Raw genomic sequence first — 13,318 nt, forward strand, 5'->3', positions numbered from 1 at the left:
AAGAAATGTCAAAATGAAGAGCAGGAATATAGGATACCACATACATCTCCTTCTGTTGCATTTGGAAACAAGTTTCTTTTCTTTTCTTTTTCTTTTTTTCTTTTTTTTTCTTTTTTTTGAGATGGAGTCTTGCTCTGTCGCCCAGGCTGGAGTGCAATGATGCGATTTCAGCTCACTGCAACCTCTGCCTCCTGGGTTCAAGCGATTCTCTTGCATCAGGCTCCCCAGTAGCTGTGATTACAGGCATGCACCACTACACCCCAGCTAATTTTTGTATTTTTAGTAGAGACGGGGTTTCACCATATTGGCCAGGCTGGTCTGGAACTCCTGACCTCAGGTGATCCACCCACCTTAGCCTCCCAAAGTGCTGGGATTACAGGCATGAGCCACCATGCCTGGCCTGGAGACAAGTTTCCTTAAACTGTATTCTTGTTACTGCAGAGGTGAAAAAAAGGGAAATTGAAAAAAATTTGAAAATCCTGAAAATCATAATGAAGGATATAAAAATTATCCCAAATCCTGCCATCCAGAGTTAGTCACTGTTAACATTGTGGAAGAGTTTTTATTCTTTGCACATTAACATTTCAAAAATTTTAAACAAAATTTTGACCAATTAAATATGGATATATAGTTTTCCTTTTTATTTTTTTTCCTTTTTTTTTTTAAAGACAGAGTTTCACTCGTTTCCCAGGCTGGAGAGCAATGGCGTGATATTGGCTCACTGCAACATCCGCCACCCGGGTTCAAGCGATTCTCCTGCCTCAGCCTCCCGAGTAGCTGGGATTACAGGCATGTGCCACCATGCCCAGCTAATTTTTTATTTTTAGTAGAGATGGTGTTTCTCCATGTTGATCAGGCTGGTCTTGAACTCCTGGCCTCAGGTGATCTGCCTGCCTCGGCCTCCCAAAGTGCTGGGATTACAGGCGTGAGCCACTGTGCCCGGCCTCCTTTTTATTTTTTTCACTGAACAAACCATGAAACTTTCCCAGATGTAAATATCTATTTCCCATTTTTCTTATTTTTTTTAAATAAGGCATTATTTTAACCATTTGAGTGTTAGATATTATTTTTAGATAATATTTTAATTTAGGCATAACTGCTGTGCAAAATCTGAAGATTAATATCTACCTTGTGAGTCATTCCTCTGTGAGACAGTGCGTGTTAAATATGTTGAATTGGCAGGTGAAAAAGGAAGAAAAAATGAGTAGTGATTGGTTATCCACAGCTATGAATGAGAAATTGAAGGTAGTAGACTATGGATGACAAACCTATTCTTGGTTTCTTTCTGTTTCTGAAATTCTAATTACTACCACAACTACGTGAGAGACACTACTAACAAGCAAAGTTTTACAACTCTTTAAAGACATAGACTTTATGTTATTAGAATTAAAAATCATGCATTTGTGTCATATTAATAAAATTGCATATATGATATAAAGGCATGGACAAAGGTGAAGTAGCTTCAAGAGACAGGGTTTCTGACATCATTGTAATTTTAAGCACTGTGGATATTCCCGGGAAACTTTTTGGATGCCATTGGGGATTTCCTCTTTACTGGATGTGGACAATATCCGCCTATTATTCACAGGAAGCAATCCCTCCTATAAAAGGGCCTCAGCCGAAGTAGTGTTCAGCTGTTCTTGGCTGACTTCACATCAAAACTCCTATACTGACCTGAGACAGACGCAGCAGTGATACCCACCTGACAGATCCTGTGTTTGAACAACTGCTTCCCAAAATGGTAAGTGCAGAACGCTTTATAAGGGCAGCCTCAGGCCATGAAACACAGATATGCAAAAGGCCTTCTAATAAAAACCACATCAGTACAAGCTCTTATTGTATTGTAGCTAAAACCTGTCTTTTCTCTTTGACCTAAATGATGAAAATCTTAAAATTTGTTTATTTATTTGATTAAACTCTGAAACAAGGATTATGGCACTGGAGTCCTTTACCCGAAATCTTAGGATGCTACCTTAAACATCATGGTAGAATAATGTAACTAGCTACCCAGGTTTTCCTTCTCTAATTCATTTTGTGTTTTATCTCCCCAGGAAAGTATTTCAAGCCTAAACCTTTGGGTGAAAAGAACTCTTGAAGTCATGATTGCTTCACAGTTTCTCTCAGCTCTCACTTTGGGTAAGTCAGTGTCATTAGACCAGGATTTCTCATTCTCGCACTATAGATATTTCAGACTGAAATATCCTTGCTTGTCTGGGGCTGTCCTGCACAGGATATCTGGCAGCATCCTTGATCTCTACCTGCAATGTGTTCTTCCCTGGGCTTGGGGTCATTTACTTTACCTCTTGGTGTCTCCCTTTCCTTAAGTGTAAAGTGTGGATCGTAAATGACCTTTTTCCCAGATGCATTGTGAGGATTCAATAGCATGGTTCATGGAAAGTACCTCATACAGTGCTTCTTGGTGCATACTAAGTGCATGATAAAGCTTAGTTATTCTGATTATTATTCTACTACAAAATGGGTATACTGTAATGTTGTGAGTGAGTGTGGGTAAAGCACCTAGTGGGTGGCAGTCACAAAAGAGATAAACAATAAGTCGCTGTTTCTTCATATGTACCTCTTACTTTTGAAAAGATGAGAAAAGTCTGGGCCATGTCACAAACATTGCCAAAAATAAGACAATAAAAAGCACAGTTGTCAGAGTTAAACCACAACAGCACCAAACTCTACCATTTCTTTTCTTTTTCTCTCACTAGTGCTTCTCATTAAAGAGAGTGGAGCCTGGTCTTACAACACCTCCACGGAAGCTATGACTTATGATGAGGCCAGTGCTTATTGTCAGCAAAGGTACACGCATCTGGTTGCAATTCAAAACAAGGAAGAGATTGAGTACCTAAACTCCATATTGAGCTATTCACCAAGTTATTACTGGATTGGAATCAGAAAAGTCAACAATGTGTGGGTCTGGGTAGGAACCCAGAAACCTCTGACGGAAGAAGCCAAGAACTGGGCTCCAGGTGAACCCAACAATAGGCAAAAAGATGAGGACTGTGTGGAGATCTACATCAAGAGAGAAAAAGATGTGGGCATGTGGAATGATGAGAGGTGCAGCAAGAAGAAGCTTGCCCTATGCTACACAGGTAGGGAGTTTGCGGCAGCAGTGGGAGGTAGTTTCAGCGTGTGGGCATCTTGGCAAATTTACAGCATGCAAAAACTGCTGTCTATTGTAGTTACTTTATGTTCTAAAAGATTCTGTATAACTGCTAAAGTTTCTCTCTTTTGGTGTTTTGTGTGCATGTAAGCAAGAATATGTGGGTATGTGTATATATATATATGTATATATATACACACAAACACACATATATAGCTTACAGTATTTATATACATTTTATACATATATACACACACATATGTACATATATGTGTATATATGTATATGTGTGTGTATATATATAATGTATATAAATACTGTAGGCAAATATGTAGTTCTTTACATATAAAAATGCACACACACAATACATATTTTAATTAATTGTTTATTTGTGGTAGGGGAACTGTCTTCAGAGTTTGTGAAGAAGTAAATTTTCTACGGTAGGTGCCAGCCACAGCTATACATTAGCATCAAGGTTTAGGATAGGTGGGCCTGAAACTCAGATTTGGAACTTTGTAAAACACTTCAGTTAAAGTCTATGGCACTCTGTAGCACTGCTGATGTCTCTGTTGCAAACTGTTGATTCTAAAATCAAAGGCACTCAGTGTAAGCACAGTAATAGTCCTCCTCATCATGCTTTGTATTTTCCGCAGCTGCCTGTACCAATACATCCTGCAGTGGCCACGGTGAATGTGTGGAGACCATCAATAATTACACTTGCAAGTGTGACCCTGGCTTCAGTGGACTCAAGTGTGAGCAAAGTAAGTCTGGTTCTCACCTCTTTCTTCATTTGAGATGGTAGCACCATCTCATGTCCTAGCTGGCACTGGAGTCAGGTCTGCATGCCTTCCCTTCCCTGGTGCAGATGGTGTCATATGGTGATCGTGAGCTGAGACTATGAAAACCCTGCTGGGTTTGAGTCCTAGATTCACCAGTTATTTATTTTGGCACCTTGACAAGATAGTTTAACTCTCTATGTCAGTTTTCTCATTGTAAAATGAGGATAATAATAGTGTGAACTTCATAGGCTCATGGTTACATGGTGCCTGGCACATAGGACACATTCAGTAAACTGTAGTTCTGTGTCCCTGCAAGGAACATGTACTCACCTCATCTAGGTGATAACAAGACATTGCAGTAGAAATGAGTGAGTTACAGAGTCCAGGGTATCTTGGTTCATGCTCTGGCTCTGTAATGACTAGCTGTGTAGCATGGAGCAAGTCGCTTGAATGAAATGAGGTCTCAGTTCTTAAATTTGTACATTAAGGGAGTTAGATTAGCTTCTCTCCAAGATTCCTTAGCACAGCGTTGTGCAGTAGAGCTTTTGTGATAATGGAAATGTTCCATAGCTGTGTTTTCCAGTGTGTAGCTATGAGCCACATGTGGTTATTGAGTACTTGAAATGAGGCTGGTGACACTGAGGAACTGAATTTTAAATGTCATTTGATTTCACCGAATTCAAGTTTAAATTTGAGTAACCACACATAGATAGTGGCTACTATAGTAGACAGTGCAGCATTAGGGTTTTAAAATTTGTAATGTATTCTAGTACTTAAATTTGAAATATAGCTTTGTGGATGGTTCTCACCCTGGGTGGAAGCTTACCATAGTATTTTTAGCAATTGTGAGAAAAGTAACAAGAAATTTGTTGTGGTACCTAAGTTTACTGGGTTTGTTCATATAATTTGAACAGTTTTGAGGTAAACACAATTACACTACTCTCCCCATATCACTCAATATTTCTTTTTTATGGTTGTCATCACTGCTTTTTTGTCGTTGTTGTTATGGATCAGTGTTTTCTTAAATAAAAGAAAAGGGGTAGAATTACAGTCAATTTTACATATTCCATTAGAAATTTTATAAATTTTTAAACTAAAAAAAAAATCAAACTGTAGTTCTAGTTTCCAGTGTTCTTATCTGTTAAAGGTGAGAGATGAGCAGAACTGATTTGGGTTTCTTTTTCAGTTGTGAACTGTACAGCCCTGGAATCCCCTGAGCATGGAAGCCTGGTTTGCAGTCACCCACTGGGAAACTTCAGCTACAATTCTTCCTGCTCTGTCAGCTGTGATAGGGGCTACCTGCCAAGCAGCATGGAGACCATGCAGTGTATGTCCTCTGGAGAATGGAGTGCTCCTGTTCCAGCCTGCAATGGTAAATCCCTCTGAGAATACACAGAACGTTCTGTAACTCATCCCTCATTGCTTCTGTTTTTTAATCTAACTTACATTTTCAAAACTTCAGGGAAAGTTTTTTTTTGTTTTTGTTTTCAACACAACTTGTTCTCTCAGCCAATGTATATTGCCAACCCAGTACCTGCTTGGGTTGAGAGAGGTTTTTTTTATTCTATGCTTGAAATGGGTGTTTCTGAGGCTCTGGTGATTTGTAAGGGAGACCATAAAACAATAAAGCTCTAGAAATCTCAATGGATTTCTCATCTTCTTTCCCTGTTTACCTTTTCCAAGCCATGGGACTAACTCAAGACCATGATAGTTAAGCAGTCTTAGTATCTCTTTTTCTCTCTTAATTTTATTTTTCTGAACCAGAGGCCAAAAAAAAAAAAGAAAAATCAGTTCTTCAGGCTCTGATGGGCTAAAATAAATGAATAGCCTATGTATGTCAGTACTAGTCATAACTCCTAATCTGGAATCTTTTTTTTTTTTTTAATTTTTACCTCACGTAAATGATAACATAGATTAGAGACCACTCAGCATAGGCAAAGTGAAAATCAGAAAAGATAGAATATCCATGAAAAAGAATAAAAGCTTTTATTCTGGCTGTGCATGTCCCTAAGAATTGACATAGGACTTTGGGATCTACCCTTTGAAGGCAGCTTCCTCACTCTGTTACACACCCAGCTCAATAGGAAGTGAAAAGATCATTCGTCTGTAAAATTCATGGTGCTCTTTCAAATCCCCAGTTGTTGAGTGTGATGCTGTGACAAACCCAGCCAATGGGTTCGTGCAATGTTTCCAAAACCCTGGAAGCTTCCCATGGAACACAACCTGTACATTTGACTGTGAAGAAGGATTTGAACTAATGGGAGCCCAGAGCCTTCAGTGTACCTCATCTGGGAATTGGGACAACGAGAAGCCAATGTGTAAAGGTAGAGTTGCTCCACGTGGAGACTTACTGTGAACATTCTTTCTCTCAACCCATACTGGAAATGGGCAAGCTAATTCTAGGCCGCGTTAATATCAATGGGTATATTTGTTACAGCTGTGACATGCAGGGCCATCCGCCAGCCTCAGAATGGCTCTGTGAGGTGCAGCCATTCCCCTGCTGGAGAGTTCACCTTCAAATCATCCTGCAACTTCACCTGTGAGGAAGGCTTCATGTTGCAGGGACCAGCCCAGGTTGAATGCACCACTCAAGGGCAGTGGACACAGCAAATCCCAGTCTGTGAAGGTAAGCTTGAGATCCTTTGATTTATACTTTCTTAAAGAACAACCATCTTCAAACTTGGACAGTGAAAAAAAAAAAAAAAAAACAATACCCACTTTAACTATAGAAATCAGATTTGATGAGCAACACTCATATCTTTGAGATTCATTTGAAAGAACTAATGTTTGGCCAGGGAAAGGATCATATGTGTTAAGAATGAATCCTTTGCTGGTTTTTTTTAACTGTGATGTGCTGATAAAACTTTATAGACATTAGCATGGAATAGACAGAATTCTTAATCTAAAGGAATCATATTAGAAAATTCGGAAAGCAGAATAATGAGAACATGATTTGAATGTAAAACTCTCATCACACCTGTCTTCTGAAACGGCTCATAATTAGCAGTGATGAGACTGTTTCAAGCATGGTGTCAGCTACAGAGATAGTATTGATACATATATAAGCAGTAAACCTTTAACTCACTTTAAAGTGAGAGCAAGGATATTGAAAACAAGCAGTTTTCACTATCAGGCACTGGCCTTCTCCTAGCCAAAGCCAGCACAGAATGATTTCCAGTAGCAAAACATTATAACACAAAAACCAAACCACAAAACAGACAAATTTTATAGGGGTGCTTTCTTTTCTTTCTTTTTGGCACCATCTATAAACATCCATGACCCATATGTTGTCCTCGGACTGTGTGAAATCTTTCCCTTGACCATAATTTATTTTGTATGTTAGAAGAACAGTGCTCAGGAACTAATGTTCTGATTAATTAGTCTTTTAATTAGTGCCATGATCATTGAGGGGGCTGAAAGTCAAAGAAAACACAGCCATCTTCCCATTTGTCCAGGGAATTATAAAGAATCTTCAGTTCTCCAAGTGTTGCTTGAATGAACTGGGTTCACTCAACAAATGCCAAGTACTCTCTAGTTCCACTGCAATATTTTCTGACCATCATTTTGATGTCTCAGCTTTCCAGTGCACAGCCTTGTCCAACCCCGAGCGAGGCTACATGAATTGTCTTCCTAGTGCTTCTGGAAGTTTCCGTAATGGGTCCAGCTGTGAGTTCTCCTGTGAGCAGGGTTTTGTGTTGAAGGGATCCAAAAGGCTCCAATGTGGCCCCACAGGGGAGTGGGACAACGAGAAGCCCACATGTGAAGGTACAGTCTTTGTTTTTATTTTATTTTAAGATAAAAAAACTATTGAAGAGCTTAGGAACTTGGTTACCTTGGGAAACGTATTGCTGGAGATGCAAACAAACTTCTAAAGTGCTCTCTCGTGTGTTCCAGCTGTGAGATGCGATGCTGTCCACCAGCCCCCGAAGGGTTTGGTGAGGTGTGCTCATTCCCCTATTGGAGAATTCACCTACAAGTCCTCTTGTGCCTTCAGCTGTGAGGAGGGATTTGAATTACATGGATCAACTCAACTTGAGTGCACATCTCAGGGACAATGGACAGAAGAGGTTCCTTCCTGCCAAGGTAGAATTGAGTGAAGACTTTTTTAGGGTACAGGTCAAATACTTCATAAAGTTTCTGAACCTAGATTGCCCCAAGGGGGTTTGGTCCTAATTTCCTACATGCTGAAAACTAAGTAGCGCTTACACATTACATTTATTGTTGACTTTTAAGCAAGTTTTAGAAGTTTTCCAGTAGATTTTTCTGAAACTCTGCTTGTGTACCTAACATTGCAGTGGTAAAATGTTCAAGCCTGGCAGTTCCGGGAAAGATCAACATGAGCTGCAGTGGGGAGCCCGTGTTTGGCACTGTGTGCAAGTTCGCCTGTCCTGAAGGATGGATGCTCAATGGCTCTGCAGCTCTGACGTGTGGTGCCACAGGACACTGGTCTGGCATGCTACCTACCTGTGAAGGTGATGCGTTGATTGATGATGGTTGTCTGGGGATTAAAGAGAAAAAAGGGGAGCTATCTTGTTACAGTAATCAACTATTCATTATATCCAAACCAGAAAGGTCGCCCAGGTTGACAAGTTGTGAATATTAAGTTGTATGGGGATAGAGAAAAAAACAGAAGTTGCATGTTGATGGAATGGGTAGAATTCTGACAACTGGAAAAAGGAGACAGACAGAGGAGAGGAGAAAGGGGAAATGGAAAATAAGAGGGAGTGAGAGCAAGAGAGCAAGCAAGTGCAGTGTTTATTAACCAAGGTGTTGTGTGGTATTGGGAAAGAGCTTGGCAAGTTAGAGTTCTGCCTGCCAATGGTGGAAATAGCTTCAAAGGTGGCTTGGAGAAGATCTCAAAGGCCTGTAATGCCACATCTCTGCTTCCTGTATTAAACTAGATAGCTCTTCTGCTCCTAGTAATGAATGTACAGAAAAAAGGCCAAAGGGACAGGACGGAGGGACTTTAACATCAATTCCTCCTCATGATATTTCTTCGTCTCTTATTTACTTAGCTCCCACTGAGTCCAACATTCCCTTGGTAGCTGGACTTTCTGCTGCTGGACTCTCCCTCCTGACATTAGCACCATTTCTCCTCTGGCTTCGGAAATGCTTTCGGAAAGGTGAGGAAGTTTATGAGTGTACTTCAAAAATTTTTGAAAATACATTTCTTTCTCATTGATAAGTCATGGTCTTGCTTACTAATTTAAACAATAATTAGAATCTGGATAAAATGCAGTATAATTAAGCAGAAGTCTTCAGAAAAGAGTTAGTAGTACAACTCAGTGTGGGAAGTGTTTCAGGAAATAAAAATGTTAGTCGTGCCTAATATTGTACAACTCCAGGGGGTGCTATTCATGTTGAATTATATGATGCCTCTCGGAATTGTGCAATGAAACTGCCATGATGAGCGCTCTAAGGAAAATGGATAAAATTCTTCCTAAGGAGATTTATTTGGAGTACAGGCTTAAATTTGGGAGTCTCTCATAACGAATATGCAAGCACATCTGACTACACTCATGGTTTGTTTGGCTTACATGTTTAAGAGTACTTAAAACATTTTTGAGTTAAGTTCTGACGTTTACAAAATAGGAAATCTCACATTTAAATTAAGACTTTGGACTTCTCATGAAAAATTGGGAACTGAATCAGGCAAGATGACCCCGTAGCTATTTGCTGGCATTAGGAAGCTGCTATGCCCTTATGGATGGCTGTGTACTTTGCATTTTACCCTAGATGCCACCAAGCCATGTTTGTGCTCTGATTATTACAGAGTCCCTGAAGCATTGAGTTTGCAACGCTTGATGAATTAAGTCATATTGTATCTGGATTTAATGTATCCTCAAAAGTCATTTAGTCTGAATTAATGGTTGTTTGTCTTTTCTTTTGCAGCAAAGAAATTTGTTCCTGCCAGGTAAGTTGCATTCTTATACAAAGCATGCCATTGAACATTCCACATACTTTTCTCTCTTCATGTTGGAAGACAGTGCTTTACCTAGTGTTCTCATGTGTTCCACAGCAGCTGCCAAAGCCTTGAATCAGACGGAAGCTACCAAAAGCCTTCTTACATCCTTTAAGTTCAAAAGAATCAGGTAAGACTTGTAAATCACAAATGGTTATGAGAGAGGTATCTTCTCTACGTGCTCTGTTTCTCCTTGAACCCTCCAAACTTGCCAATATCTTAGGGAGGGAGCAGGGGAGAAATCACCACCTGGGTATTGTTCTTGAAAGTTGTTTTATTTTTTGTAGAAGGAGAGGAAAGAAACAGATCTAGCTTTATTGGGTAATTTCATTTATGATAGATAATAATAATGAAGATAGCTGACGCTTACCTCGCGCTTACTATATTCTAGGAATTTTTCTAAGCTAGGAACTCTGAGATACGGGCTGTTACTATATTTCTTATCTTTTCTTTTTACTTTTTTTTTTTTATTTTGAGATGGAGTCTCATTCTGTTGCCCAGACTGGAGTGCAGTGGCATGATCTTGGCTCACTGCAACCTCCACCTCCTGGGTTCAAGCAATTCTCCTGCCTCAGCCTCCTGAGTAGCTGGGATTACAGGTGCCCTCCACCACACCCAGCTAATTTTTGTATTTTTAGTAGAGATTTTGTATTTTTTCATCATGTTGGCCAGGCTGGTCTTGAACTCCTGATCCACCTGCCTTTGCCTCTCAAAGTGCTGGGATTACAGGCATGAGCCACTGGGCCCGGCCTGTTACTTTATTTCTTATCACACAGATGAAGAAAATGAGACAAAGAGAAGTTAAGTAAATTGCCTGAAATCTCAAAGCTAGTAAGTGGTGTAGCCAGGATTCAAACTCTGGCAGTCTAGTTCTAAAATTTGTGTTCTTAACTACTCTGACCTGCTTTGAGAGAATTTGGAAAGGTCAAGTCCCTCTGAATACTTTTTAAACAATTAAAATAACTTTTTTTGTGTGTGTGGTTTTAAGTTTACAGAAAAATTTAGCAGAAATCACAAAGAGTTCCAACATATCTCCTCACCACCCCCTCCAATTCCCCCTGTTATTAACATCTTATATTAGTGTTACAACTGATGGGCCAATATTGATACATTATTATTCATTAATGTCCACAGGCTACATTAGAATTCACTCTGTGTTGTATATTCTGTAGGTTTTGACAGAGGTATAATATGTATCCATCATCACTGTCCTAACTGAATAGAATTCGATGTTCCTACATGGTCTATCCTAGTGAGAGTGTATACAGTGGTCTGTGTTAGAAGGTACATTTTGTTGTCATGATCAGTATGCAGAATATTAAGTCTTCTGATGACATGCATGTTTATATTTACAGAAACAGGTGCATCTGGGGAACTAGAGGGATACACTGAAGTTAACAGAGACAGATAACTCTCCTTGGGTCTCTGGCCCTTCTTGCCTACTACTGCCAGATGCCTTTATGGCTGAAACCGCAACACCCATCACCACTTCAATAGATCAAAGTCCAGCAGGCAAGGACAGCCTTCAACTGAAAAGACTCAGTGTTCCCTTTCCTACTCTCAGGATCAAGAAAGTGTTGGCTAATGAAGGGAAAGGATATTTTCTTCCAAGCAAAGGTGAAGAGACCAAGACTCTGAAATCTCAGAATTCCTTTTCGAACTCTCCCTTGCTTGCTGTAAAATCTTGGCACAGAAACACAATATTTTGTGGCTTTCTTTCTTTTGCCCTTCACAGTGTTTCGACAGCTGATTACACAGTTGCTGTCATAAGAATGAATAATAATTATCAAGAGTTTAGAGGAAAAAAATGACTAAAAATATTATAACTTAAAAAAAATGACAGATGTTGAATGCCCACAGGCAAATGCATGGAGGGTTGTTAATGGTGCAAATCCTACTGAATGCTCTGTGCGAGGGTTACTATGCACAATTTAATCACTTTCATCCCTATGGGATTCAGTGCCTCTTAAAGGGTACTTAAGGATTGTGATATTTTTACTTGCATTGAATATATTATAATCTTCCATAATTCTTCATTCAATACAAGTGTTGTAGGGACTTAAAAAACTTGTAAACGTTGTCAACTATGATATGGTAAAAATTACTTATTCTAGATTACCCCCTCATTGTTTATTAACAAATTATGTTACATCTGTTATAAATTTATTTCAAAAAGGGAAACTATTGTACCCTAGCAAGGCATGATGTTAACCAGAATAAAGTTCTGAGTGTTTTTACTACAGTTGTTTTTTTGAAAACATGGTAGAAATGGAGAGTAAAAACTGAATGGAAGGTTTATATATTGTCAGGTATTTTTTCAGAAATATGTGGTTTCCATGATGAAAAACTTCCATGAGGCCAAATGTTTTGAACTAATAAAAGCATAAATGCAAACACACGAAGGTATAGTTTTATGAATGTCTTTGTTGGAAAAGAATACAGAAAGACAGATGTGCTTTGCATTCCTACAAAGATGTTTGTCAGATGTGATATGTAAACATAATTCTTGTATATTATGGAAGATTTTAAATTCACAATAGAAACTCACCATGTAAAAGAGTCATCTGGTAGATTTTTAACGAATGAAGATGTCTAATAGTTATTCCCTATTTGTTTTCTTCTGTATGTTAGGGTGCTCTGGAAGAGAGGAATGCCTGTGTGAGCAAGCATTTATGTTTATTTATAAGCAGATTTAACAATTCCAAAGGAATCTCCAGTTTTCAGTTGATCACTGGCAATGAGAAATTCTCAGTCAGTAATTGCCAAAGCTGCTCTAGCCTTGAGGAGTGTGAGAATCAAAACTCTCCTACACTTCCATTAACTTAGCATGTGTTGAAAACAAAGTTTCAGAGAAGTTCCAGCTGAACACTGGCAATGACAAAGCCAACAGTCAAAACAGAGATGTGATAAGGATCAGAACAGCAGAGATTCTTTTAAAGGGGCAAAAAGACTCTGGGAAATAAGAGAGAACAACTACTGTGATCAGGCTATGTATGGAATACATTGTTATTTTCTTTGAAATTGTTTAAGTGTTGTAAATATTTATGTAAACTGCATTAGAAATTAGCTGTGTGAAATACCAATGTGGTTTGTGTTTGAGTTTTATTGAGAATTTTAAATTATAACTTAAAATATTTTATAATTTTTAAAGTATATATTTATTTAAGCTTATGTCAGACCCATTTGACATGACACTATAAAGGTTGACAATAAACGTGCTTATGTTTATCTCTGTGTTAAGGCTCTTTCTTAGAAATTTTATTTAGATAAAACTCATATTCCATAAAATGCACCCTTTAAAAATGTATGTGATTGTATAGCTATCACCATTGTTTAACTCCAGAAGATTTCTATCACCCTGATAAAACATCATTTCTCAGTGTGTCTGTGAGAGTATTTCTGAAGAGATTAGTATTTAATTGGTAGACTAAGAGGATTGCCTTCACCAATGTGGGTGGCCATGATCCA

At 38.8% G+C, this 13,318-nt stretch overlaps 1 protein-coding gene across 1 annotated transcript; it reads left to right on the plus strand.

Moving 5' to 3' along the window:
* Nucleotides 1-1,573: 1,573 nt before the first annotated feature.
* SELE (selectin E) lies at nt 1,574-13,078 on the plus strand. Its single transcript, XM_024254311.2, has 14 exons — nt 1,574-1,741; nt 2,052-2,136; nt 2,715-3,098; nt 3,763-3,870; nt 5,075-5,260; nt 6,027-6,212; nt 6,326-6,514; nt 7,465-7,653; nt 7,783-7,971; nt 8,184-8,360; nt 8,904-9,011; nt 9,781-9,802; nt 9,908-9,980; nt 11,206-13,078. The coding sequence occupies exons 1-13, from the start codon at nt 1,739-1,741 to the stop codon at nt 9,963-9,965; spliced, it is 1,884 nt and encodes a 627-aa protein (XP_024110079.2). The 5' UTR covers nt 1,574-1,738; the 3' UTR covers nt 9,966-9,980; nt 11,206-13,078.
* Nucleotides 13,079-13,318: the final 240 nt, after the last annotated feature.

This window comes from Pongo abelii, chromosome 1 (genome assembly GCF_028885655.2).
Source record: "Pongo abelii isolate AG06213 chromosome 1, NHGRI_mPonAbe1-v2.0_pri, whole genome shotgun sequence".
Classification (NCBI taxonomy): domain Eukaryota; kingdom Metazoa; phylum Chordata; class Mammalia; order Primates; family Hominidae; genus Pongo; species Pongo abelii.